Source organism: Rhinoraja longicauda, chromosome 3 (assembly GCF_053455715.1).
Source record: "Rhinoraja longicauda isolate Sanriku21f chromosome 3, sRhiLon1.1, whole genome shotgun sequence".
NCBI classification, from domain to species: domain Eukaryota; kingdom Metazoa; phylum Chordata; class Chondrichthyes; order Rajiformes; family Arhynchobatidae; genus Rhinoraja; species Rhinoraja longicauda.
This window is the reverse complement of record NC_135955.1, coordinates 30,269,915-30,297,843: the sequence shown is the minus strand read 5'-3', so window position 1 is coordinate 30,297,843 and position 27,929 is coordinate 30,269,915. Positions and strand designations below refer to the sequence as shown.

At 41.3% G+C, this 27,929-nt stretch overlaps 1 protein-coding gene across 3 annotated transcripts; it reads right to left on the bottom strand.

Annotated features, from left to right (window-relative positions):
* Positions 1–1,303: 1,303 nt before the first annotated feature.
* fktn (fukutin) lies at positions 1,304–26,507 on the bottom strand. Of its 3 annotated transcripts, none has more exons than XM_078395575.1 (10): positions 26,442–26,507; positions 23,419–23,552; positions 19,997–20,056; positions 19,213–19,410; positions 17,851–18,128; positions 16,320–16,452; positions 14,157–14,286; positions 13,055–13,188; positions 7,808–7,932; positions 1,304–4,501 (listed from the first exon to the last, which is right to left on the bottom strand). In XM_078395575.1, the coding sequence occupies exons 2-10, from the start codon at positions 23,521–23,523 to the stop codon at positions 4,288–4,290; spliced, it is 1,377 nt and encodes a 458-aa protein (XP_078251701.1). In that variant the 5' UTR covers positions 23,524–23,552; positions 26,442–26,507; the 3' UTR covers positions 1,304–4,287. The 3 variants fall into 3 exon arrangements, with proteins under 3 accessions (XP_078251701.1, XP_078251707.1, XP_078251710.1); XM_078395581.1 differs by lacking the exon at positions 26,442–26,507 and adding an exon at positions 24,170–25,854; XM_078395584.1 differs by lacking the exon at positions 19,213–19,410.
* Between the last annotated feature and the right edge of the window lie 1,422 nt (positions 26,508–27,929).

Sequence of the window (27,929 nt, the reverse complement as noted above, 5' to 3'; positions counted from 1 at the left end):
AAGGGAATGTTGGTGGTTAGGATGGGCAGGACAGTGCGAGCAAAGAAAGTTTAAATGTGAAACTTGAAGGGACTCAATCCTACTGCTCTAAGCCCTTGTCTACCATTTTGATGCGTATATAGGAATGTGACTCAGTGTCAAGCTCAATGTTCATTCCTTAACCTACATCAAAATGAAAAAGTTTATTTTGTCATTTATTTCATTGGTAGTTATGTGGTCTTATTATGTGAAAACGGCCAGTCACACTTCTCACACAATATCTTTATTAGCACTAAGCACCTTTTCCTTTCAGGATATTCTATGTTCCCGAGTCTACAGACCATCCGTACAGGAATAAAAGTGACAAGCTGGAAGACTGGAGCTACATATTGCATCCAATATTTTGAAGAAATTACATCCGCACAAAATTCGTTTTAAAGTTCAATAATTTTGCACATTAACTTCTCAATCTACAATAATGATCAGATGGCGGAGTAACTCATTGCAACCAGTCATGTTGTGCATCCCTCTTTCCAGTAATACCTTCATCTGGCGGGAGATGAGAGGAAGATTTCATCAATGCACGGCGAATCTCAGATCGCCACATGCCTTAGAAGACTGTAATGCTCACTCTAACAAAATGTTGTGCAATAAAACTTTTCATTGTACCTCAGAACACGTGACAGTAAACCAAACTGAACATTTTTTTACTGAACTGAGATCGCCACTTGCAATGCTCACTCTGACAATATGTGGAAAAACGTTCTCTTTTAAAATATTGAACAATTCTCTTCCCTACTGGGGATCGAGTGGGTCACGCCCATGCTTTTTCATCCTGTGATGCGAATGGTTAACTAACAACAACTTCATTGGCTCACTAACTTGGCTTGATGCGGTAATTGGCTCATATACTATATAGATTCTTCCATCAAAGCTGTGCTCAGAGGCTGAAGTTGCATGAGGGAAAACCTTGTTTACAATTATGGAAAATTCCCAATCATTTGAACCATAGACCAAAGAGCTGTTTATATTAATGTTGTTGTAACAGATTTGTCTGATGACAATGTTTCTCGGAGGCCAGGGGCTTACAGTTGCCAAATAGCTTGGCAAATGTAAATTTTGCTAATCCAAGCACAATCGGATGCAGAAAGCTTGATACCAGTACACCACATACAACCCACTGAGATTCAGTTCCCATAGCCTGCGATAGATTAGCCTCTCAAACTGTAAGGAAAAAATACATGCAAATTTGTCAGTAAAGAAACATCTCATTGAAGGAATTTATTATGTCAAAAAAAGATGCAACAAAATCACCTTCCCTTATTGGAAGCAAATACTTTGAACCTTTAAATTGAACAAATTATTTCCTTAAATTACCTCAATAGCTGTGCTGAATAAGCACACTATGACAATTTGCAGTTTCTCATTTTGTCATCTAAAATAGCACAAAACCTAATGCACAACATATCCATATTATTTTTAACGAGATTTGAAAGGGATTTGAAGCATTTGGCCTGTTCATGTAAAGAGCCCAATTGGCAAGAGAGATCAGCAGCAATAGCCTTTGATCAGAGTTTTGGATTTAAAAATATATTGTCAAGTTTTCACCCACTCATTCAACCTATTTATATCTTCTTGCAGAATCCATTATCTTCATTACAGCATGGCCTCCCATCTACTTTTGTGAATTTGCCAAACTTGTGCACTGTCCCCTTATACACTTATTAGTGACTTTCTCCAGGTCATTAATGCAAATTGCAAATAACTGATCCTTGGGGTTTCCACAAGTTATATCTTTTCTGGCAGGAAAAAGACCCATTTGTTTGGGCTGTCTTCTGTGAATGAAGGCAGACAAAGGAGAAATTGGAAAAGACGTATCTTGTTATTGCATTGTAGGGTTGGGTTGAGAAAACAACCATTAAGTTAACCAAACATTCCATTTAATTCACCACTGATGCTACAGTGATTTTCAGAATATTAAGGTGGCATGAGATTGTAAAGGGTGTTGAACAGTTTAAAATGAGAAGTTCTATTTTCACCAATGTTGGACACCAGAGAATGACCCTAACCAAGCTACTTGCATTTGCCTGCATTTGGACCGTAACACGCTACAGGTTTTTTGTCCCATTAACTGTTCAAATGTCATTTAAACATTTAAATCTTGATGTACAGGAAATCCATTTAGGCCAAGTGCCAGCTCCCTAAGATGGCTCATTTCTCCATACTTTAATAGTGACCGTGGGAATTTATTGTGAGAACACACACTATTTTTAATTATTATTTACTAGTTAGCGAGGTTGAGTTTGGCCTATTGCTCTGCATAAATATCTTTGAAATCTACTCTCACATGGATCCAAAAGAATGCAAATATCTGGTCAGCTGCCATCTTAAGTTATTTATTATTACACATTCAACTTGAAGGTAGCAATAAGACAGAAAAGCAGAACCACAATTGTACCATAATGCTTTCCAGCTTATTCAATACATTAAGTTATTCAACTACAACTTTGTGTTAAATTAAGTTAGACAATTACGCACTTTCAATTGTGTCGACACACATACATTTTTTATAACACACCGTAGTAAAAATACAAGTTTGTGCTGGTGCAGTAAAGGTCCTGAGTTAAAGAACAGAACAACCAATATTTCATTTAGTACTTTCTCTTGTACCCATCTTAGACATTTTGTTTTTGCTGGGGAAAAAACACATTTCAGCTCAGCAGAAAAGTCTCTGTAATAGAGATGACTTAAAATTGGGATTAAATTTTGTTTTCTGCATTTTTCACTTTTCAACAGTGCACAAAAATGTATTTAATTAAACTTATTTCCAATCTCATGTTCACACGCTTCGATCAATCTGGACCATTTGCCACGCAAAATAAAAATTCAGAACAGGTACACAAAGCACAGATTTCACAGTAAAATTTAACAAGTCAGATTGCAGTTTTTGCTACAGAATATAAACATTATTCAGCGGCATCACTCATATATACTGTAGTGCCTTTCTGTCAATGGAATAGCACCTTAAAAAACATTATTTTAGTTCTGACAGTGTTAGAAAATATTACAAACACAAAATGCTTTTAATATTATAAATTTGAAATACTGGAAGCTCTCAGCAGGTTAAGCAATATCTGTGGAGAGAAACCATGAATGCTTCCAGGTCAATTACCTTATACAAGAACTAGAAATTCTACTAGCCCCATAATCTAGCATTGATATAAAGGATAATTGTACCGCTACCCAAATCTCTCTGCTTCAAATGCAAAAATAGGGTTTTAGTATAACTACTTACTGAGAGGTTTGCTTGGTGTTGTGGTCAATACTTAAGACAAGGAAGTTACAAAATAATGACATCAAAGAAAACTAAAAATAAGGAGACATAAAAGACTGAGGATAAACGTTGAGCATAAAACAAACTGTTGGAGGAACTCAGCAGGGTCAGGGAGCATCTGTGAAGGGAAACAGAATGACTTCATTTTGGATAGACACAAAGTGCTGGAGGAACTCAGAGGGACAGGCAGCATCTCTAGATAGAAGGAATTGATGATGTTTCCAGTCAAGACCAGAAGAGTCTGAAGAAGAGTCTCGACCCAAAACATCACCCATTCCTTCTATCCAGAGATGCTGCCTGTCACCACTGAGTTTTGTGTCTTTCCAGCATTTTGTGTCTATCTTCGGTGTAAACCAGCATCTGCAGATCCTGCTTATAGATTTCATTTTGGGTCAGGAGCCATCTTCAGACCAGATGCTGCCTGACCCACTGAGTTCCTGCAGCAGTTTGTCATTTACTCAAAAGTAAAATATAGCTTTCTTTGCTAGATCATTTCCTTAAATTTAGTAAATAAACTTAAATTTAGTAAATACAAGACTATCTTGACACCTAGTGCGTGGTATGTACATCCAATGTGTGCCATTTCTCCAAAACCTATAAGTTATGCTCCTTAAAACCTTCAATAAATTAATATTTTAATCTGAAGTGCTTTTCAATAGCACAACTTTCATAAAATAATTCAGAAACACATTTACTGCTAGAGGTTATCCAAATCCTGAAATTTCTCTAAATTTAGTCAGTTCAGTTTAGTGAAAGCCAGTATCCAAATGCCTTTCTAAGTCCAAAGAGACTTCCTTTACAAATCAAAAGGAAACTTTCAATGCCACTGATGTCTGTAGATGGCTCTCACCTGATCGCCGTATCTCAAGTGCTACAAAACCACTTTCACTGATTGCACCATAAATAAGTAACCACAATTAACCAACTTTCTAAGTTGTTGTGGCACAGTCATTGCATCAATTTTCAGTTATGTATCAATGTATCTGGATGACATCATCCCAGTCGTTGGGAGGCCACAGGCCATTTTCCTGAACATTTGACGGGGAACTTTTCCAATCCCAACTGGTCACAGGGATTTCCCAGTTCTTGCCATAGTTCGCTTCCACATATGCGAGTGTTTTACAGGGAACTCTAACTTTCAGCTCCAGGAATTCGGTCCAGCACAGAGTAAATTTAGGAAATATGTATCTACAAAACAATTTGTTAAAAAAGGCAAGAAGATAGAATAAACATATTTTGTAATAGCAAGAGCCTACTTTGTACAACAGTATAAAAACCAACAGTTTTCATTCATTTCTGAAAGCCAGCTTTCACATGAACTATATGTTTATCCAGTAGCCATTTATCTCTGTGAATCAACCACTTACTCAAGCTGATGTATTAATCACTTAAGATTCTGTACTTTGCACATTTTATCATATCATATCATATCATATATATACAGCCGGAAACAGGCCTTTTCGGCCCACCAAGTCCGTGCCGCCCAGAAATCCCCGCACATTAACACTATCCTACACCCACTAGGGACAATTTTTACATTTACCCAGCCAATTAACCTACATACCTGTACGTCTTTGGAGTGTGGGAGGAAACCGAAGATCTCGGAGAAAACCCACGCAGGTCACGGGGAGAACGTACAAACTCCTTACAGTACAGCACCCGTAGTCAGGATCGAACCTGAGTCTCCGGCGCTGCATTCACTGTAAAGCAGCAACTCTACCGCTGCGCTACCGTGCCGCCTTTTAACCTATGCCTGAGATTCATGAGCTTCTTCAGTTCTGTTCCTCCTACCTATTGGAGATGTGTCTTGAGCTCTTCAAGTCCAAGTTCAATTCCTAGTTTAAGACCCTCCTTAAAACTCCCATTTTTAAACTTACCCTGCTATGTCCTTTAATGGTTTGGTGTCAAAGGTTCATAGAGTCATAGAGTCGGGCCAACCATGAAACACCCCTTTACACTAATCCCAGTTTATTGTTTCCACATTCACATCAAGGCCCACAGATTCTAACCCACACCTTCACACTAGGGTCAATATGGAGCAGCCAAATGATCTACCACTCTACACATGTTTGGGATGTGGATGGACACCGCATAATCCAGGGGAAACCCACGCGATCACAAGGAGAACTTGAAAACTCCATACAGTCAGCAAAGCTCAGAAGTGAACCCAGGTCTTTCGAGTGGTGATCCTGTACTTCTACCAGTTATATTATTATGTCACACTTTTATCTGAAAGAGTATAAAAATATACGGATCAGGGAGTCATGATGGAGCTTTATAGGATTTTAGTTAGGCCGCATTTGGATCATTGCATGCAGTTCTGGTTGCCTAATTAGAGGAAGGATATGGATACTTTGGAAAGGGTACAGAGAAGATTTACCTGAATGATGCCTGGATTAGGGGGGTATTAACTACAGGGATAGATTAGACAGACTTGGATTGCGTTCTCTGGAATGGGAGGGGTTACGGGGAGACCTGATAGAAGTGTATAAAGTTATGAGAGGTATGGATAGAGTAGACAATCAGAATCTTTTCCCCAGGATTGCAAAAAGTCAAATACTAGAAGGCAGAGCTTTAAGATGAGAGGAGCAAAGTTTAAAAGAAATGTGACGAGCACATTTTCTTTAAACACAGAGGGTGGTGATGCCTGGAACACGCTGCCAGGGTGGTGATTGAAGCAAATATGATAGTGGCATTTAAGAGCTCTGAAAAGGCATATGGATATGGAGGGATATGCCTTTTGCGCAGGCAAATAATCATTGGTCTCCGCACCATGTTCTGCACAGACATTGTTGGGCAATGGGCCTGTTCCTGTGCTGTACTCTTCTATGAATGTGATTCTGTGACGCTAATTGGATGTTTAAGCATGTAAAAAGTGCCATATAAATGCAACATCCTCGGTGGTGCTACTGCTGGAAAATGATCACCCAACTTCAGTCTACAATCGTGGACCAACTAGCAGACAAATTGGTTTTAATCCCAGGAAATCTGGAAAGAAGTGCTGCTCATGTTGAGGTTACTTAAACTGAGGTGGCCATGGCTCAGGGCTGATTAAACAGTCAGCTGTTCCATTTATGCTTAACACAATGAACCAAATATTTCAGGTGCACAAAACTGTACCAACAGCTGTGGTGCTATTGTTGACATGTGGAAAACTGAGATAAATATTGAATGTGATAACTTGGGAGGTGCCAAACTTGTGTAACACTCACAGGAGAGACTACAGATACCGGAATCTGGAGCAAAAAATTATTTGCTAGAGGAACTCAGAGTCAGGCATCATTTGTGAAGGAAAACCTAATGCATTTAACATTAAAGATATATCCTTTGCAGACCACCAGTTTCTGAATAATACACCAGCGAAGGGTACAAAAATGCCCCATTTCGGAGAAGCTAATTCCTGATCATAATTTGGGGATTTTTATTCCGATGAAAGGTCATGGATGCTGTCTAACCAGCTGATTATTTCCAATATTTGGCATTTTGTTTCAGGTTTCTAGAATTAAATGCACACATGCATCTTATAGAAGAGGCTATCAGTTTCACTGTCTCAACTGCAAAGATTGAGACAAAGTATTAACTTTCATTTACTAAAGCTAGTTTTTGTTCTCAATTTAAAATCTCTTTTTCTCCCATTATAACAAAAGGGAAGAAAAAATGCTAAAAAGAATAAGAAAACCAGTGAAATAAAATTGATTGCGCAATTATACACAGTGCACTTGCATAATTGTTCCAAGGCTCATGATTCGTCTTAACCCATTGTTTATTATTGCGACCCCAACCATTTTAGCTCTTATTATACTTGGGTAACATTGTTGAACATTATGTTCAATGAACAGCTGTGATCTTATCTTATATAAAAACAGAAACTTAGCAGGTCAGGCAGCATCTTTCTTTGATTATGCAATGCCTTAATGTGTGACCAAACTCAATTTTTGATTGATGTTCTCAATGGTCTGGAGGGAATCAGCGCACAAAAAAATTGAATCAAAGATCCAGATACAGTATAATGCCACATAAATTACACAGTAATTACACAGCATATTCCTCCCTTTCCAAGATTAAGAATTTCCGTACCACGTTTGTGATACCTGCAAAGCCACAGGTTGGATATTGGATGATGTATACTTTCCCTTTGTAAATGGAGTCTTGATTTTGGTGAAACATGACAATGGAGGGTTTAGTTGGAGATTGTTTTGCATTGTGTGTCTTCTTATAGCAAGGTATTAACCATTTAGAATTTTTTTTTTAAGTGCTAGACATACTCAACAGCTCAGAGCGAATCCACAAGGGGTAATATTTCAGATCAATAACATTACATCAGAACTTTTTATCATGATCTTCCAAAACATTGATTCAGTTTCTTTCTCTTCTGATGCTGGATGATCTTATTTCCAGCATTTTGTGCTTTTAGTACAGATGCTGGAAATCTGAAATACTTTGCCATTGGATTAATTCAGAAGAGAAATCAGCAACAATAAATGAATAACATACTTGAACTTTTTGCCAGTTTTAACCTGGGTTCCCCCATTCCACATGTAATCATTCTCTTCATAGAAAAAGAATATATCCAGCTTCACATCAGCTAACTGAAAGGAAAGCTCGAGGCTGTCTTCTTGCTGAAACAAAGCAGAATAAATAAAGTAGGCTGATTAATTTTAAACTCGTGCAATGCTTTGATGAGAATTTAATTATAATAGGAACATGAGAAATAGTTTTATCCCAGTCGAGTCTGGTTGAAACCAATACTAATTAGAACCTTGACTTTTCAGAACTTATGGGGCTGGTAAATATGGACCGAGGGTTTGGGAACCAGGGGAGAGTGGAGGTGATGATGTGACAGTGTACAGAAAGGAGATAGAGAGCTGAGTAGCATAGTGTAAAGACAACAACCTCTCTGTCAATGCGAGCAAAACTAAGGAGCTGGTCATCCATTTCAAGTAGCTGGGTAGAATATACACCCAAATCTGCATCAATGGTGCTAAGCGGAAATGGCCAAGAACTTCAAGTTCCGAGGTGTATATTTGGCATGTCTCCAATGACTCTTACTTACAGAGACATGGCTGGGAACCAGGGCTGGGAACTCAATATTCAGAGGTACACAATGTATAGAAAAGACAGACAGGTGGGCAGAGGGGGTGGGTCGCTCTGTTGATAAGGAATGATATTCACTCCCTTGCAAGGGGTGACATAGAATCAGGAGATGCAAAATCAGTATGGATAGAAATGAGGAATTGTAAGTGTAAAAAGACCCTAATGGGAGTTATCTATAGGCCCCCAAACAGTAGCCTCGACATAGGGTGCAAGTTGAACCAAGAGCTAAAATTGGCATGTCGCAAATGTAATGCGACAGTGGTTATTGGAGATTTCAACATGCAGGTAGACTGAGAAAATCAGGTTGGTACTGGACCCCAGGAAAGAGAGTTTGTGGAGTGCCTCCGAGATGGATTCTTAGAACAGCTTGAACTGGAGCCGACCAGGGGGAATGCAATTCTGGATTTAGTGTTGTGTAATAAACCTGATCTGATAAGGGATCACCACAAGGTAAAAGAGCCATTAGGAGGCAGTCATCATAATATGATGTTTTACTCTACAAATTGAGAGGGAGAAGGAAAAATCGGAAGTGTCAGTATTACAGTATAGCAAAGGGGATTACAGAGGCATAAGGCAGGAGCTGGCCAGATTTGACTGGAAGGAGGCCCTAGCAGGGAAGACGGTGGAACAGCAATGGCAGGTATTCCTGGGAATAATACAGAAGTTGCAGGATCAATTTATCCCAAAGAGGAGGAAAGATTCTAAGGGGAGTAAGAGGTACCCGTGGCTGACAAGGGAAGTCAAGGACAGCATAAAAATAAAATAGAAAAAGTATAACATAGCAAAGAAGAGTGGGAAGCCAGAGGATTGGGACTCTTTTAAAGAGCACCAGAAGATAACTAAAAAGGCAATACGGGGAGAAAAGATGAGGTACGAGGGTAAGCTAGCCAATAATATAAAGGAGGATAGTAAAAGCTTTTTTAGGTATGTGAAGAGGAAAAAAATAGTCAAGGCAAATGTGGGTCCCTTGAAGACAGAAGCAGGGGAATTTATTATGGGGAACAAGGAAATGGCAGACGAGTTGAACCAGTACTTTGGATCTGCCTTCACTAAAGAAGATACAAACAATCTCCCAGATGTTCTAGTGGCCAGAGATCCTAGGGTGACGGAGGAACTGAAGGAAATTCACATTAGGCAGGAAATGGTGTTGGGTAGACTGATGAGACTGAAGGCTGATAAATCCCCAGGGCCTAATAGTCTGCATCCCAGGGTACTTAAGGAGGTTGCTCTAGAAATTGTGGACGCATTGGTGATCATTTTTCAATGTTCTATAGATTCAGGATCAGTTCCTGTGGATTGGAGGGTAGCTAATGTTATCCCACTTTTTAAGAAAGGAGGGAGAGAGAAAACGGGAAATTATAGACCAGTTAGTCTGACATCAGTGGTGGGGAAGATGCTGGAGTCAATTATAAAAGACGAAATTGTGGAGCATTTGGATAGCAGTAACAGGATCGTTCCAAGTCAGCATGGATTTACGATGGGGAAATCATGCTTGACTAGTCTTCTGGAATTTTTTGAGGATGTAACTAGGAAAATTGACAGGGGAGAGCCGGTGGATGTGGTGTACCTCGACTTTCAGACCTTCGACAAGGTCCCACATAGGAGATTAGTGGGCAAAATTAGAGCACATGGTATTGGGGGTAGGGTACTGACATGGATAGAAAATTGGTTGGCAGACAGAAAGCAAAGAGTGGGGATAAATGGGTCCCTTTCAGAATGGCAGGCAGTGACTAATGGGGTACCGCAAGGCTCGGTGCTGGGACCGCAGCTATTTACAATATACATTAATGACTTGGATGAAGGGATTAAAAGTACCATTAGCAAATTTGCAAATGATACAAAGCTGGGTGGTAGTGCGAACTGCGAGGAAGATGCTACGAGGTTACAGGGTAACTTGGACTGGTTGTGGGAGTGGGTGGATGCATGGCAGATGCAGTTTAAGGTGGATAAGTGTGAGGTTATCCACTTTGGTGGTAAGAATAGGAAGGCAGATTATTATCTGAATGGTGTCAAGTTAGGAAAAGGGGACGTACAACGAGATCTGGGTGTCCTCGTGCATCAGTCACTGAAAGGAAGCATGCAGGTGAAGAAAGCCAATGGAATGTTGGCCTTCATAACAAGAGGAGTTGAGTATAGGAGCAGAGTGGTCCTTCTGCAGTTGTACAGGGCCCTAGTGAGACCGCACCTGGAGTACTGTGTGCAGTTTTGGTCTCCAAATTTGAGGAAGGATATTCTTGCTATTGAGGGCGTGCAGCGTAGGTTTACTAGGTTAATTCCCGGAATGGCGGGACTGTCATATGTTGAAAGACCGGAGCGACTGGGCCTGTATACACTGGAATTTAGAAGGATGAGAGGGGATCTTATCGAAACATATAAGGTTATTAAGGGGTTGGATACGTTAGAGACAGGAAACATGTTCGCAATGTTGGGGAAGTCCAGAATCAGGGGCCACAGTTTAAGAATAAGGGGTAGGCCATTTAGAACGGAGATGAGGAAAAACTTTTTCAGTCAGAGAGTTGTAAATCTGTGGAATTCTCTGCCTCAGAAGGCAGTGGAGGCCAATTCTCTGAATGCATTCAAGAGAGAGCTAGATAGAGCTCTTAAGGATAGCGGATATGGGGAGAAGGGAGGAACAGGGTACTGATTGTGCATGATCAGCCATGATCACATTGAATGGCTGTGCTGGCTCGAAGGGCCGAATGGCCTACTCCTGCACCTATTGTCTATTGTCTATTTCTACAGATTTAGAATTCACAGCGTGGAAACAGGCCTTTTGGCCTACCAAGTCCTGGCCGACCAAGTCCTGGCCGACCAGCGATCACCCAGTACACTAACACTATCCTACACACGAGGGACAATTTTACTGAAGCTAGTTAACCTACACACTTGCACTTTTTTTCGAGTGTGCGAGGCAACCGGAACAAAACCATGTGGTCACAGGGAGAACGTAAAAACTCCATAAAGACAGCACCCATACTCAGTATTGGACCCCGGTCTCTGGCGCTGTAAGGCAGCAACTCTATCACTGTGCACCACATTGTGCTGCACCATAGAAAACACCCTATCCAAATGCATCAGAATATTATAAGGCAGCTACTATGCTCAAGGTGGCAAGAAATCGCAGAAAATTGTGGACACAGCCCAGTCCATCAGGGAAATCCATCCTTCCCACCCCAGCCCAGTCCATCTTTCCCATCCCATCCCTCCCCCCCACCCGCATCAACTCTATCTACATTCATGGTGCCTTTGGAAAGCAGGCAACAGTCAAAGACCACTCGTACCCTGGTCATTTTCTCTTTTCCCCTCTGCATGATACTAAAACTTGAAAGCACATACCCAACAGATTCAAGAACAGCTTCTTCTCTGGTGTTATCAGACTTTTGTACATTCCTCTCAAATGCTAAGGCTGAATTTACAATCACCTTGCAACAGCATTTGCACTTTTTTTTCGTCTGCACCTTACTGTTTCCTTTCTCTTTTGTACAATCCTATTGTGTGATTTGCCTCAATAGCAAGCAAAGAGTGAACTGTGCAAACTACAAACTGCAGACACATGAAAACATATAACTTACTGGTGGGTCACAGGATGTATATCCATTTTTCAGCACTATACTGCTGCCCTTCATCCTTTGCCCCTTCCTCTAGCTTCACATTTTACTCTTCTTCCCTTCTATCTTACAACCTTTTATCTTCTTTTCATCTCTGGCCTTTGTCCACCTATCTGCCAATCATAATTCTCCTCACCTGTATTCAATGATCATTTGCCAGGCTTTGTCCCTCTCCCTTCTCTTTACCAACTTTCTCCCCTCTATGACAATTCGTCTGAAGAAATGTGACCTATCCACGTCTTCTAGAGATGCTGCCTGACCCACTGAGTTACTCCAGCACTGTGTATTTTTGAGTCAGAATAATCATGTATTTTCTATTCATTCTGCCAATCCCAGCAACAGCTCCCCTTAATGTCACAAAAAAAAATTCTAACAACACATTCAATGGTTTAAACTGATGACTCATTTTGATATATCCACCTTTGCCACTGCTCCTGCTATCTTATTTTGTAGTTGGGTTTTCTGCCTGGCTCTAATGTAACATGGATTGGCCTAATTCAGAGTAGCTAACATTTGGTAGAGGAGGGACAAAACCTTAAAACGTTTATGAGGAATTTTATTGTCCAATGCTCACTCAGCTTGCCAAAAGAAACAAAGCTGCCTAACCCATAATAGAATTTGAACACCAGAATTATTAACCTTGCAGCAGAACAGAGAAAACTAATGCCATCCAGAACCACACCCAAGAAGTTCACGAGTGATATTATTTTTAAGATCCCTACTAGTTTAATTTGCAGACATTGGGGATTACAAAAAAGCAACATGTGGATCTAATTATTATTATAGTGATTTTAATTTGGTGTTTTTTAGCTTGATATAATTTGATTGTTCTCTTTTTCTTGGCTCTCTAATGAATGCTGGCATGGTCTTAATTAGCATAACTCACTTAACAGTGCTGTGACCAATTTTACAGATATTTGAGTTAATGGTTCATGCTGATGTCAAAGAAGACATTATATTATGAAAGTAAATAATTATTTAGCAAAATTGTTTCATTATATAAAATATGTCCGAAAGAGCAAATTATCAGTTAACTCACTTTGCCAAATTTGTGTTTCAGCGTTAGTCCTGCCTTCTGGAACTCTGTGATGATATCAGGCTTATAATCCTTTATCATTATTCCCACATCCACATCTTTACTATATGGGATGATATTACATTGTCTGAACCATCCTAGAAAAATCAGAAATCAGAAATCAAAATTCAAGGCAACACCATACTCAGTCCAAAGTCTAAAACATAACAAATGAAAGATCAGCAAAAGTCAGCACTTTAACTTGGTATCAAGGATTAATCACCACTCAGCAAGGCTTTGTAAAAATTGATTCAATGCAATAGCAAAATCTCATTTTGTTTATGAATGATTGGACCGTTCCACAATTCCAGCTACCGTAACAATGTCTGAAAAAGTCACTGACCCAAAACTTGACCTATTTCTTGTTCCACCAGTGCTCCCGACACTACTAATACAGATGTCTCACTTGGGGGTGGGAGGTGTGGGGTGTGTGGAAGGGCGTTGCTTTCTTACAAAATGACCCATATCATAATTGTCTATAAATGCAAAGCTGCATGTGCATCACAAAACGAGTTAAAAACAAAATGTTGCTAATTTTCTTTCCTGCTTATAAATTCCAGGAGAGTGAACGTTATCCATTTCTCAAACTTTTGGGTGGTTGATTTGTGAATTTCCCTTATTATTACCAGTAATGTCAAGGAATTTATGGTTGCTTAGTCATCCCTGAGATTTACCCAGTCCATTGACTCCAAGTTAAATTAAAGTGCAACGATTATTATAAACCAGCTCCAAGAGAGCTACGACCCCCCCCCCCCCCCTCTAAATGCTCCATCCAAAATTCTCAAATTCCTTTTATGACCATGCACAAAATATAATTATTTCATTCCTAAAGTCACAAGCACATGCAACTTCGCAGAGTGTAGGTATGCTAAAGAAACAAATATATTTCTAATCTCTCTGCTTTGTGAATGGATGATCGATGGTTGACGTGGACTTGGTGGGCTGAAGGGCCCGTTTCCATGCCCTATCGCTAAAATAGACTAATACACAATAACAATTAACTTCATTGGTGTAATCGCAAGTACATTTTCCTAAAACTATTCCAGAATTTGCACAAGATATTTACCTAGACATGTTCCACTGCTGAGCCAGAATGGCACCTTCTGTTTATCTAGTGTCTTTGCAGCCAGATAAATCAAATGCTTAGCCTTTTTCTTAAAATCCATGGCATCTTGGGATGTGTCCTCAGGGTATACCTGTTATAAATGAATTGCATGTAGGATACAAGCAGAGAAAAACTGAGCTTTCCTCTTTTTAAAACTGATGTGCCCTTGTGAATTCAGACTATTTAACATAACTTGACATCAAATGTAACATCCCCCCAAAAAACCAAACTAACACAATGCTGCGGTCAGTACACATAAACACTAATTAAACTGACTAAAGCCAATTATTATTGCAATTGAACCACAACAAAGCAAAAGTCAACAAGCAATAAACATGATGGAATTACACCTGAACAAAGAAAAATATACTGCTCCGTGAAATATGACTGACATTTTTGCTTTATAGCATTGTAACCACATATCCCCCTACCTGACACTTTGTTCTTTTTTCTAATGTACAATGGTCAAAATGATCTAATTCACACACATTTCAGAATAGCTTGTTTAATTGATTCATTTCTTCATTTTGTTTAGGGATTAGAGCATTGCTGGCAAGGAAAATAGTAACTGTCCATCGTAACTGGGATAAAGAATGTGATAGCAACTCATTTTCTTGAAATGCTGGATTTATTCTGGTGAAGGTGCTGTCAATGATGTGGGAAGCTCCACGATTTTCATCAAATGTCCATATATTTCCACAACACGATATATATCACTTGGAGGAGTACTGCTACTCTTGTACTTGGTGCTAACAGTTAAGACTTTGGTAAGTGGTTCCAAGGTAGCCGTAAATGCATTTTACCTAAATTGTATATGCTGCAGCAATGAAGTAGGTCATGGAGGGAGTAAATGATGAGGGTAGTGATTGAGATTAAGGAAATGTAAGTTGCTTTATAGTGGATAGATTCAGGCGAGTACAGTTTCCAAGTGCACCCCTCCAAGCAAATGGAGATAAGCACATCCTTCCCTTGACTTGCACCTTGTAGATTGAATATGTTTGCCCAGTGACTTTCCGAAGACTTACCCAAGCATATAAATTTTCAAAGCTGTGCACCAATATCCAAATAAGCACGCAAGTGGAAAACTAATGTTTACTTGTTATTTGACTCCCATTTCTAAGTTAAGAGCTTAGAAATCTCAAATGTCCAGTCTCAAAGCTTTCAATAATTACTTTTCTCAAAAGATTTCAAAGTACACAAAAAATCTATTGCATTTTTGATTTAAATAGTTTTGATTTACTATTACAAAAACAGTTAATTGGTTTAATTCATACCTTCTGGTTAAATTAACAATACAGTAAGCCTTTTTTTTTAAATGGACCATGCAGCTCACGTTGTAGCCCCTAAGGACACCGCTTTCTTCTAGCTGATTGTCACCAATAGGAATTGATCGGTCACTGTGGGGCTCATTCCTCTCACCAGCTGATGCTTCTTCCTATCGGCCGTCGTTTTGTCTGCACCCCACTCCACCGCCGCTTCCTCCTCCTTCGCCCATCGTTCTGTCTACTTGGCCTCCGCTCCCCTTTCCACCACCACCACTTCCTCCTCCTCCTCCTCCCCCCCACCCCAGAGTCGCCGACATACTCCACCTTCAGAAGACATCGGCGACTGCGGGGAAAAAGGAGGAGGCGGCAGTCGAGTGGGGACTGGGCTAAGCGGTGGCCGACAGGAAGAAGTGGCAGTTGGTGAGAGGGGAGGGAGTCCCATAGTGATTGAACGCGTCTTGTCGTTGGCAGCGGCCTGAAGAAAGAGCTGACGGCCAAGAGCTACAACGTGAGCTGCAACAACAACCGCATTAACCGGACAGTGTGGTAGCTAGTGCAGAAGGGCTCAATGGTACAGAAGAGCGGCATCGATGCCCAGTCTTAAGGCAAAACGAAACAAAGTGCTGGAGTAACTCAACAGACTCAATATTCTCCTGATGCTGCCTGACCCGCTGAGTTACTCCAGCACTTTGTGTCCTTTTGCATATTAACCATCATCTGCAGTTCTTCGTTTCAACTACATACAATGCAATAATACCGCACTCAGTTATAACAGACAATCGGCAATAATGGACACCATTCCCCTCGCCCATGGTCTGTTATCACGAGGGCATACTGTATTATTTTTCAACAGACTAACCTGATAAAACATCTTTGCTTCCTTGTATCTACATTCAACAAATCTTGAGTGAGAAACTTCCTCAAGAAAGTGGGTTATTTCCTTAGGCACATTGATTTCCAGTCCATCAATTAAAACTAGATGTAGTTCAGGCCTATGAGAACATGAAATATGTTTGCACTTTTAATAATTAGATTCATTTCTCTATTCCATTTAAAAGTGGTTTGTATTATTATATCTTTCCTTTTGCCATTAAAAGGAAATACAAATTAAGTTCTTCACTATGCATTTGGTCCATTGTGTCTGCACCAGCTCTTTGGGGAATCCCATCAATTTTTGTATTTCCTTACTACCTATTCTACCAAACATGCCCGATCACACCCAGGGGAGACCCATGCAATCACAGGGAGAATGTGTAAGCTCTACAGAGACGAACATGATGTCTGAATAAAACCTTGGTCTTTGGAACTGAAACACAACCTCCATCTGTAGCATTATTGTGCTATCCGAACATATGCTCACAGAGAGGGGAGAGTCCAGGTGAGGCACGGGGGGGGGGGGGGGGGGGGGGGAAGAGGTGGGAGGAGGTTTGGGAGTGGGGTGATGGTTAGTGAGAGGTTACTTAAAATTGGAGATTGCAATGTTCAGTTGAGTTGTAAACTACAACGGTTTACAACCGTTGAGTTGTAAACTACCCAAGAGGAATATGAGGTGCTGTTCCTCCAGTTTACGTGTGGACTGGAAACTAGAAGAAAATAACTGTCAATGGAGGAGGCCCAGGCCAGAAATGTCAGCATGGGAATGGGAAGGGAAGTTTAAATGTTTAGCAAACGGGAGATCCAGCAGGCCTTGGCAGACCAAGCACAAGTGCTCAGTGAAACGGTCACAGAGTCAATGCTTTGTCTTGCCAATGTACAAGAGGCCACAACGGGAACACCGGATGCAGTACATGTGATTCTTATAACAATGAACATAATGGACATGCTTGGCAACAGGATTCCTTGGCTGATATGATCTGATATCACCAGGTCTGGTTTTGCACAATGAAATAAACGTTTATAAGTAGAGGCTCCACATGATTACAGTGAAGCCCACTGGATCACAATCCATGCAAATATATATTTAAATATACAACTCAAATAAAATGGAATAAATCTAATTGGATAGCTTGATGAGATTTATCTCACTTTACTTCAACTACAGCATTCCAAATAATTGCTTTTGCTGCTGTACTCACTCTTGCATTGGTAACTTTATAACTAATTCTCAGGATTTAGATAGAACTAGTTCTTATGCTTCTCACGATTTAATGATGATCCACCCTTATGTCCATTGACTTTCAGCTGGCCCAGATATCAACTATATTTCAAAAAGGTGTAGTCTATAAAATCCTGTGGGATATTCCCAGGTCTTGAAAGATGCAAAAGAAATGTAAATGAGTTCTTTCAGTTGTGAGGAAAATAATCACAAGGCCATTGCAATTACTCTGAATTTCACCAGGAGATCTATATTTTGATGAATAGTACGTCTTTGATCATATAGTTTCTCTTACTTGTTATAGGCTCCTGCGTAACGCCCAAAATGCAATTTTCGGAAATGCATGAACGTTTTGTCTGTGTTTTGCTTGAGCCGCAGCTGCCCATGCCAGAGGTAGTTGCCACTCCTCTCATAAAATACCACCAGGTGGATGGCGTGGCTCTGCAACTTGAAGATGTAATGCAGCGGGATCTCGGTGCCAGAAAGACCATCCATTCCAGCCAGTCGTGGGTCTTTGCCACTCAGCTCCATCCACTGGAAGCCCTGCTCCTCAGCCTCTCTCTTCAGGAACATCTCAGTGAATTGAAAGAAAAGTTTTTAATAATGACAGTAAAGGACCAACTCTCAAAAGACATTTTTCAAACACCATATGAAAGGGAATGCCAAAACACACGTGCACAGGATTCTGGCTCATTCACCAAAACCACAGAGATTACCATTCAGTGGAAAGGCCAGGTTACAGCTCCGATACCCATGTACTAATGTTAAGCAACTGCACAATTTGCCTCAGCCCACTCATCACTGGCTCTCACAGTCAGTCCCTACACTGAATGTGTGTAATTCATTGCTACAAGAATGCCAGGTTCCCAGCACTGTATCAACAGGGGGAGTATGTGTGCACCAGCTCCTGGCATCCAGAATCCCAGCAGGCCATATAGCGCAAGCAAGATACCATTCCCAAAGTTGCAGGTGTATGTACCAATGAAGGTTCGCAGGGTACGAGTGTACTTTCATCTTTTGTGCCAAGTTCTTATCCATGATGCTGCACAATTTTAATTCCATGGGCCAAAAATTGTGCTAATCTTTAGTGTGGGGCTTTAATCGAACATTTTCTAAAAATCCACTTCACAACATTTATTACATTCCCTTCAATCTTCTCCATTTCCTAACCACAAAATTCAATCTATTTTGTCAGATCTATGCCAGTACTCCTTTATTACCTCAAAATTTCACCGTGACCATTACCTCCCCCTGCTAATTATTGCTTAGTTTAAAGAATAACATGGGCCTGCAAGGTTTTAGCCAAAAATGTTGACAATTCCTCTCTCCCCATAGATGCTGCTCGACCTACCAAGTTCCTCCAGTTTGGTTTTTGCTCTAGATTTCAGCAGCAGTCGTCCCTTGTATCTGCATGGTCTTCAAACCTCATTATACATGAAGATAAATAAGAGCTTCCAATGAGAAATGAGAAATATCAAAATAAATCCCCAGAATTCTAAGCCGCCTTCTATTTGCAAATTCTGTATTTGAAACATTGAGCATGGTACCGCCTAAAAATGAGGCAAAAATCTCTCTTATAGCTGATTGTCCCAAGAAGCCCATTAAATATGTTTTAGCATTGCTCTTATTATACTATCCATAATCTACCAGCACTCACTTCATTTTTCCAGAATTTGCCCAATAGTGCAAAAGTGGTAAACTCCCTGGGAGCACACAAATATTGGCAGTTCAATGCACTGGCTGTACTTGTGTCCTGATGGATATGATCATTCATTTGTCCCAAAACCAAAGGATCGATGAGATACAAAGGAATGTTGTGTGCCGATACCAAACCAATAAATTGTTTGACCACTTTCTAGGATAAAACAGATATCTGCATTAATAAAAATATAACAGCCCTCCACCCACAGAAACTAAAGCACATTTCTGCACATCAAAGTCAACTTCCTTGATCAAACTAATGTCCATTAAACAACCAGCTCATACTCCACCTGATGTGAATTTAAGAGAAACGTGATATTCATGCCCAATTAAAGATAGTGTATTTTAGTGCCAAGTTCAACAACTAGCAAGCACTGAGACAGACAAGCATCAAGGCTGGTGGCCATTTCAGAATAAAGAATCAGATTTTACCAATCACGCTTATTAATTTCTATATTTTGCTTTACAGAATAAAATCTTTCCAAATGTCCTCAAATATTTTCATTTCAATTGCACCGAACGCAGACTTAGATCACCACAAACCACTTTACAGCCAACAAAGCCTTAAGTTTGGTCATTAAAGTAGGAAAATTACTGACCAAATAATGCACGTTCCCACAAATAACTGGTTTTCTGATGTGATAAAACATTGGTACAGATGCCCGTTTGCCTCCCTCTCCTCTGCCACTGACTGCACACAGTCATGAAATGTAATAGTGATGTCCCAATAACATACATACCCAGGGCACACTGTCTTCCAAGGAATAACTTCCTTTGAAATCAGAAATGTCTGCTTCATTCTGAAATGAGCCAAAGCAAAACAATCTTGTAAAAACGATGACAAGCACATCCACATCCATGTGGATGTCACTGCATTACAACTTGCAAAAACTTGTATTTACACAGGACTTTTACATACCAAAACACTCTCAAGATGTATTGTAGATGTGTTAATCAGAAACTTAACCATGTGTCTGTCACAAGGACGTATTATAACTGGTAACAAAAAGCCAATTCAAAGAGGAGGTTTTTAAAATGTCAAAAAAAGAGAATGGAGTGAAATCCAGATTTTCGGGGTCTTGGAATTTGAAAATTTGTAGTGTTAAGATTCAAAATTAGGGAAGCGCAAGAGGCCAATATTGGGTGCTGCAGAAATCCTGTAAGGTTGAAGAGTGGTAGCGATTACAGATACAGGGAGAGGGAAACCCACTGAGAGATTTGAAAGTAAGGATGAAATATTAATTCCATGTAACCACTCAAAGTGCGAGAGTAACTCAGTGGGTCAGGCAGCAATTCCGGAGACTAAGGATAAGTGACATTTCAGGTTGAAACCCTTCTTCAGACAGATTGTAGGGGGGGAGAGAAGAAAGTTGGAAGAGGGGAAGGGCAGGACAAAGGATGGCAGGTAATAGGTGGACACAGGTGAGGGTTTATTTTGGATTGGCAAATGGTTGGAACAAAGGTCGGAGCTAAAAGCAGATGTACGAGACAGGATTGAATTGTTGCAAATTATGATGACAGAGGAAGGAAAGTAGCAGAAAGGAAGGGAGAAATAGGCGGGAGTCCAGGTGAGGCACAGGGGAGCGAAGGGGAGGAGGGAGAAACAGGGGGTGTGGAGGAGAGTGGGGGGAGGGTCAGTTAGTGGTTTCCTAAAATTGGAGAATTCAAAGTTTATACCATTTAATTGTATGCTACCCAAGTGGAATATGGGGTTCTGTTTCTCCAGTTTGTGTGTGGCATTCTGGCAATGGAGGAAGCCCAGGACAGAAAGGTCAGTAAGAGAATGGGAAGAGGAGTTAAAATAGTGATTCCATTTGTTGTATAGTTGGTGCCAACGCGAATACAATTTGATGCAAGAAAAATCCTAAATACACATGTAGAAAGCTTATTGGACAGGACTCTACATTGTAGTAGGGCTCAGAATCAAAATACATAAGCTCTTTTACAATATTTGACTTTCATTGTTCAGCTTCACAGCTGCGACCTCTAGTGGCAGCTTTCATTTCTACCAAACATTACAAAGGAGTATGGTTTTTTCATCCAATCTGTAAGCTGATTTCTTGCATAACTGTCCTTCATAAATATTTTACTCTGGTCACCATAACTTGCTAAATAATCAGAAACTTAGTCCCTTGTATATCGAGATGTGACAATTATCGTCATTTTTGTTGGTCCAAGGAAATGAAAGGAATATTAATTATTAGAATGCATATTCTGCAAGCCAATCTGATAAACTATATCTGTGGACACACCATTTGTGGTTTCTAGCTATTTCTCATTCAAGGCATTTTATGGCAGTGCATGTAACAGACTCATTTGTAACTCTATCTGCATTAATGGTTGAACCGCAAATATAAAAAGCAATTTTAATAGGTTTGGGTTTTTTAATGTAATATGTACTGAGATACAGTGAAAAGCTTTGTTTTACATGCTATCCAAACAGATCAGATATATGAATACAATCAAGTCAAACTCAAGTACAATAGGTAGAGCAAAGGGGAAGAGACAAAGTGCTGAATGTAGTTCTCAGCATTGCAGTGCATCAGTTCCACAAAGTTCAATGTCTTCAACAGGGTAAAGGTGAATCAGACAATACCCTAGCTTATGGAAGGGCTGTTCAAAAGCCTAATAACAGAGGGGAAGAAGCTATTCCCGAGTCTGGTGGTGCACGCTTTCAACCTTCTGTACTTTCTGCCAGGTGGGAACAGGGAGAAGAAATCATCGGGCAGGACAAATCTTTGATTATGTTGGCTACTTTTCCGAGGCAGCATGAAATGTGGATGGAATTAATGGTTGAACGTCTGGTCTGTGTGATGGACTGGGCTACATCTATACCTCCCTGCAATTTCTTGCAGTCGTGGGCAGAGCTGTTCCCAGCTAAATTGTGATGCAACCTGACAGTATGCTTTCTAAGGTGCATCTGCACAAATTTACAACTGTCACCACAGACATGCTGGATTTCCTCAGTCTCCTAAGGAACTTGGTTGCCGCATCAATGTGGTTAGTCCACGACAAATCACTGGTAATATTACTGCCATTGATTGGAGCAAGTACTCCATGCTTCCCACTTCCACATGCTCCTTGTTGACATTGAGGGAGAGGTTATTATCCTCACACCATATCACTAAATCCTCTATCTCTTTCCTGAACTCTATCTCGTCATTGTTTGTGATAATCAGCTGCATAATTGTGGATGGAATTAGAGCCAAATTTCGCCATCCAGTCACAAGTGTGTAGGGTGTACAGAAGGAGATTGAAAACACATCCTTGCGGGTCACTGATGATGAGAATTATTGTGGTGGAGGTGTTGTCACCTATTCTCACTGATAGAGGTCGCTGGGTCAGAAAATCGAGGAACCAGTGGCAGAGGGGGTAGGTGATTCCTAGGTACATCAGCAGAAAAGTTCTTTTTTTTCCTCAGATGACCTCCACATCCATTAGTTTAGTATAACTTTAATATTGTAAGATGATCCAACACACTTCAGAAGACTGGAAGTTTTGACAAAAGAAATAGACTTTGAGGACATAGAGAAACAGAGAAGTTTGAAGGGGATTCCACTGGTAATGGTGTTAACATTACCAGTGATTTATCGGTTAGGACACTCCCAACTAAAGATGTGGCTGCCAATAGCAAAGTAAAGCAAGTAGGATGAAATGATCAAAGGGTCAGAAATTAAGAAATAGATCTCCAACATGGCTAAGAGGATTTTGAGAAGGATGTGGACTAAGCAATGGAGGAAAATTAAAACAAGGATGAGAAACATAGAAAGCTAGAACTTTAAGAATAAGGTATTTGCTTTAAAAAAAACATTGATGTAATGGTTAAACATAATTTGAGGAGATTCCAGTTCATTTTTAATATAATTAATCAACATTATTGATGTGTAAGTATATATCTCAGCCTGAGTTTTAAAAAACTGTCCGTAAAATGGTCAAACTATTTTTCCAAGGACAATAAATTGGTTTATATAACCACAGATTGTTTGAAATATGTGATGAAAAATTTATAGATTTGTAGATTATGTACCAAAAAATGGGAGGGGGAACAAAATTATTATTCTGAGATTGTTGGAAGATTCTGTCCTGTCTGAAAATTCAGTGTCTATATTTCACAACAATAATAGAGTGAAAATAACCGGAAAAGGAAATATGATGTACTTACTTTTGATGAAACGTATTTTTTGTAATAATACAGTTGAAACAACAGAAAGATTGAACTCGTCACAGAGAGCAGGGTCAATATTACATTTCTACTAATTCGAGGCATTGGTCACCATTTGTGCTGTCTTCCAGTCCCTGGAAAAATAAAACCTTCAATGACAACAATTCCAACACTCTTAGTCCTCTGACTTTGAATACATTCCTGAGCCTTCAATCACCAAATACAAACCAAAATTATATTACATTAATATCCTGCAAACAGAAACTCCTGTGGTTTTGCTTGGCCTGGTGAAAATCTAATAGTTTTTGAGTATATATGTGTTGATGATTTAGATGTAGGTATAAAAAATAAATTGGAAAAAAATGGAAATTCACTAAGAGTAAGGAAGAATAGCAACCGACTGCATGTAGCAGATAAGAAAAACGAAGAGGCAATGAATTAAGGGATTTCTTTCCAAAAGTATGGAAAAAGACAGGGATGCACAAAAGAGGATACATTGATGCAACCGTCAAAAAAGCTGGAATTCCAGGATTTATGAAAGCATTAGGTACTAAACACAAAAGCAAGGAATCTGCACAAAATCTTAATAAACATTGTTTCTCCCAATAGTGAAATAATGAGTTCTGTGTTTATAAAAGGCATCAAGGAGGGGGCTCCGATGTGACAAGGAGTGTCAGAGAGAACAGAAAGAAGCCTTTCTGCTCACAATGCTTACTGACCATAAGTAAACATCTACATTAATTCTACTTACCCAGCACATGGCCCACAGCCTTCCATTTCTCAGCAGTTCAAGTGCTGGTCAAGATAATTAAATGTAGAGAATTCATGCCTCCACCACCCCATCAAATTCCAATTTCTAATATTTTCTGGTGAACTAAATTTCCTCTCAGACTTACTCTAAACCTCTTACCCTAAACATCTGCCTTCTAGTTTTAGATAGTCCTGCTGCATGGAAACATTTCCTACTATTCCCCCTGTCCTGCTCATAAATCTCTTTACAACTATGATGTGCGCTTTTCCACTCCCTCTGCTCCAAGAAAAATAAACTCAGTCTATCCAGTCTCTCTTTGAACAGAAATACTCCATCCCAGGTAACCTTCTGGAAAATCCTCTTTACACCAACTCCAGTCCAATCACATCCAGCAAGATTGTACATTCTCCCCGTGACCGCATGGGTTTTCTCAGAGATCTTCATTTTCCTCCCACACTCCAAAGACGTATGTAATCATAATCATGCTTTATTAGCCAAGTATGTTTTGCAACATACGAGGAATTTGATTTGCCATACAGTCATGCCAATAAAAAGCAACAAGACACACAAAATACATTTTAACATAAACATCCACCACAGTGCCTCCTCCACATTCCTCACTATGATGGAAGACGAAAAAAAAGTTCAATCTCTTCGCTTATTTGTTCTCCCGCAGTCCAGGGCCTCGAGCCTTCCGTTGACAGGACGATCTTGGCTCCCATAGCCGGCGGTTGGGCCCACTGCATTGGCGATCAAGCATCCACATTGGGGCGGCACGGTGGCGCAGCGGTAGAGTTGCTGCCTTACAGCGAATGCTCAGGTTCAATCCTGACTACGGGCGCCGTCTGTATGGAGTTTGTATGTTCTCCCCGTGACCTGCGTGGGTTTTCTCCGAGATCTTCGGTTTCCTCCCATACTCCAAAGACGTACAGGTATGTAGGTTAATTTACTGGGTAAATGTAAAAATTGTCTCTAGCGTGTGTAGGATAGTGTTAATGTGCGGGGATCGCTGGTCGGCACGGCCTCGGTGGGCCGAAGGGCCTGTTTCCGCACTGTATTTCTAAATCTAAAAAGCTGAGTAACTCAGCGGGTCAGGTGGCATCTCAGGAGAGAAGGAATGTGTGACGTTTCGGGTCAAGACCCTTCTTCAGACTTCTTCAGTGGCTCCCTGTCCTCTCTCACATCGCCCCTCCCAGAATACGCAGAAGGGAGAGGATGTTGAAAGGTCGGTGCACCATCGAGGCTAACCCTGACCTTCCCATCCATGCTGACTTGAACAATCTGCCCAACATGCACCTGAAGTCCCGCAAACTCTTCTAGTCTTCAGCCAAATCCCTGGAAGACTTTGACCCCAAGACTAAGTGGCGCAGAGCCTGAAAAGATGTCAACACCAACAACGGAGAGGTCATCATAGTGAAACCACCAGGATTTGACCTCCATCGCGAGCAATGGCTAACCCCGAAAAGGGTTCGCACCCTCCATGCAGGAACAGTCCATCACCTGCACAATTGGGGGAATGACAGACTGCATGCTTGCGACTGCGGATATCCAGACCAGACCATCCCATACATCGTTAATGACTGCTCACTGAGGCTTTTCCCTGGTGGCATCAAGGCCATCCACCCAGCAACTGATGCTGCCCTGGCCTGGATGTCTACCTTTGACATACACATTTAGGCTGTGCACACCCTACGCAAGAAGACTAGAAAATTGCAAATGTAGGCAGAAACTTGAGAAGACTATCAAACGAGGAATTCAAGGGGAAGAGGGTAGATGGAGAATGGGGTAGAGGGGGAATGGGGGGAGGGGGAATGGGGGGAGGGGGAATGGGGGGAGGGGAATGGGGGGGAGGGGAATGGGGGGAGGGGGAATGGGGGAGGGGGAATGGGGGGAGGGGAATGGGGGGAGGGGAATGGGGGGGAGGGGAATGGGGGAGGGGGAATGGGGGGAGGGGGAATGGGGGGGAGGGGAATGGGGGGAGGGGAGGCAGAGTGGGAAGGAGAAGAGAATGGGGGGAGGGGGAGTAGAGGGGGAAGGGGGAGGGGAATGGGGGGAGTGGGAGGGGAGGAGGAGGATGGGGAGGGGAAGGGGGCCTGCGGACGTGCTGACTGGTACACTGCCCCCTCGGTTTTTCTCCCTCCCCCGCGGCGTTTGGCCGTTTCACGCCCGCATTGTGGCCCACCCCGGGCCGCGTTGAATGCCGGCGGCCGTATCCCGACTACGTGTCCACTCGGTCAGCGCCGTCTCCCACCTCCCACTCGCCATTTCTTACCTTCTGTCGCCCAGCACCAGCCAGCCTCCGCCCGTTGCCCGGCAACTGGCCCGGAGCTGACGTTGACGTTGACGTTGACGTTGACGCGAGGCTGGGCCGTGATGGCGGAGCGTGAGCGCGAGCGCGAGCGTGAGTGTGGCCGTTAGTTACCAGGGGGAGGTACCGCCTCCCACTCCGCTCCACACCATTAGTTAACGGGGGGGGGGGGGGGGGGGGGGCAGAGCCCTCTTAAGCCATAAAAGGTCATAAGTGAAAGGAGCAAGTTAGGCCATTCGGCCCATCAAGTCTACAAGATCTATCTCCCCCTCCTAACCCCACTCTCCTGCCTTCTCCCCCATAGATAGCCCTGACAACCGTACTGATGAAGGCCAATGTGCCAAAAGCCCTTTTAACCACCTGATCTACCTGCAACTCCACCTTCAAGGAGTTAAACACCTGCACTCCTAGATCTCTGCTCCACGACACTACCCAGAGCCCCACCATTCACTGTGGCAGAGTAGAACTGATGTGCCGAATGGCCTAATTCTGCTCCTATCACTTAAGAACATGTGAACTATGACATTTCTGGGCATTAACATCTCAGATAGTCCTGGGCCCAGCAGATGCAATCAAGAAGGCAGGACTGGTGCCTCTACTTTCTTTGAAGTTTAAAAAAATTGACATATTACTGAATGCTCTCACAAAATTCTGCAGATGCACTGTAGAAAGTACCCTGACATGGATCATGGCTTGGTATAGTAATTCCATATATGGTAAGAGGCTGCAAAGAGTGGTGGACTCAGCCTGGTACATCATGGGCGCAGTCCCCCACACCATAGAAAGTACCTACATGGGGTGCTGCCTCAAGAAAGTGACATCAATTATCAAGCATCCCTACCATCTGGTTAAGGCCTTGGGGTTCACTTGTATCTATGATCAATGAGGAGGAGACTAAAGTCTGTTGATGAATGTCAAGGATCCAGTTGCAAATGGAGATACAGAGGTCTGAATCTTGGAGCTTGGTGATGTTTGGAGGAGATAATGGTCTTGAACAATGAGCTCCAGTGAGAAACTTTTCTGATTGATGACCTTTCCTAAGAAATTAAAAAAGTTAGAGAAAAATGTTTTAATGTACAGAGAAATGAGGTGGGAAGTATGTGTTAGGTGGAACGCAGGAGCAATTAAATGACAGAAGGAATAATATAGTTCAATATATAAGAGGATGAAAATTGATCAAGAGATTAAAAGTCAGTCTGGTGGTATAAATGTGAGGAGCAAGTTTATTATCTGAAATTACCAGAAAAAACTGAACGCTGAAAATATGAAATGAATGTGCTAGAAATTGTAACTATCTGAAATGCGGAACTCAATGCCAAGTTTGAAAGGCTGTAATATGCGTGGTCAGAAGATGAGGTGCTGTTCCTAGAGCCTGCATCACGGAGGCGTCTGGAGAGGACCCGGCAGCGTTAATGGAGAGGTCGGTGCGGAGGTCGAAGATGGCACCGACTG

Bases quoted from the DNA above. Each gene is read 5' to 3' on its own strand.
- fktn (XM_078395575.1), bottom strand. From the start codon at position 23,523: ATGCCTCGAATTAGTAGAAATGTAATATTGACCCTGCTCTCTGTGACG. The intron at 16,453-17,850 runs GTAAGAGAAACT...ATGTTCTCATAG, and splicing joins TACGCAGGAGCCTATAACAA to GCCTGAACTACATCTAGTTT. The intron at 7,933-13,054 runs GTGAGTTAACTG...GCTTTGTTTCAG, and splicing joins TGAAACACAAATTTGGCAAA to CAAGAAGACAGCCTCGAGCT.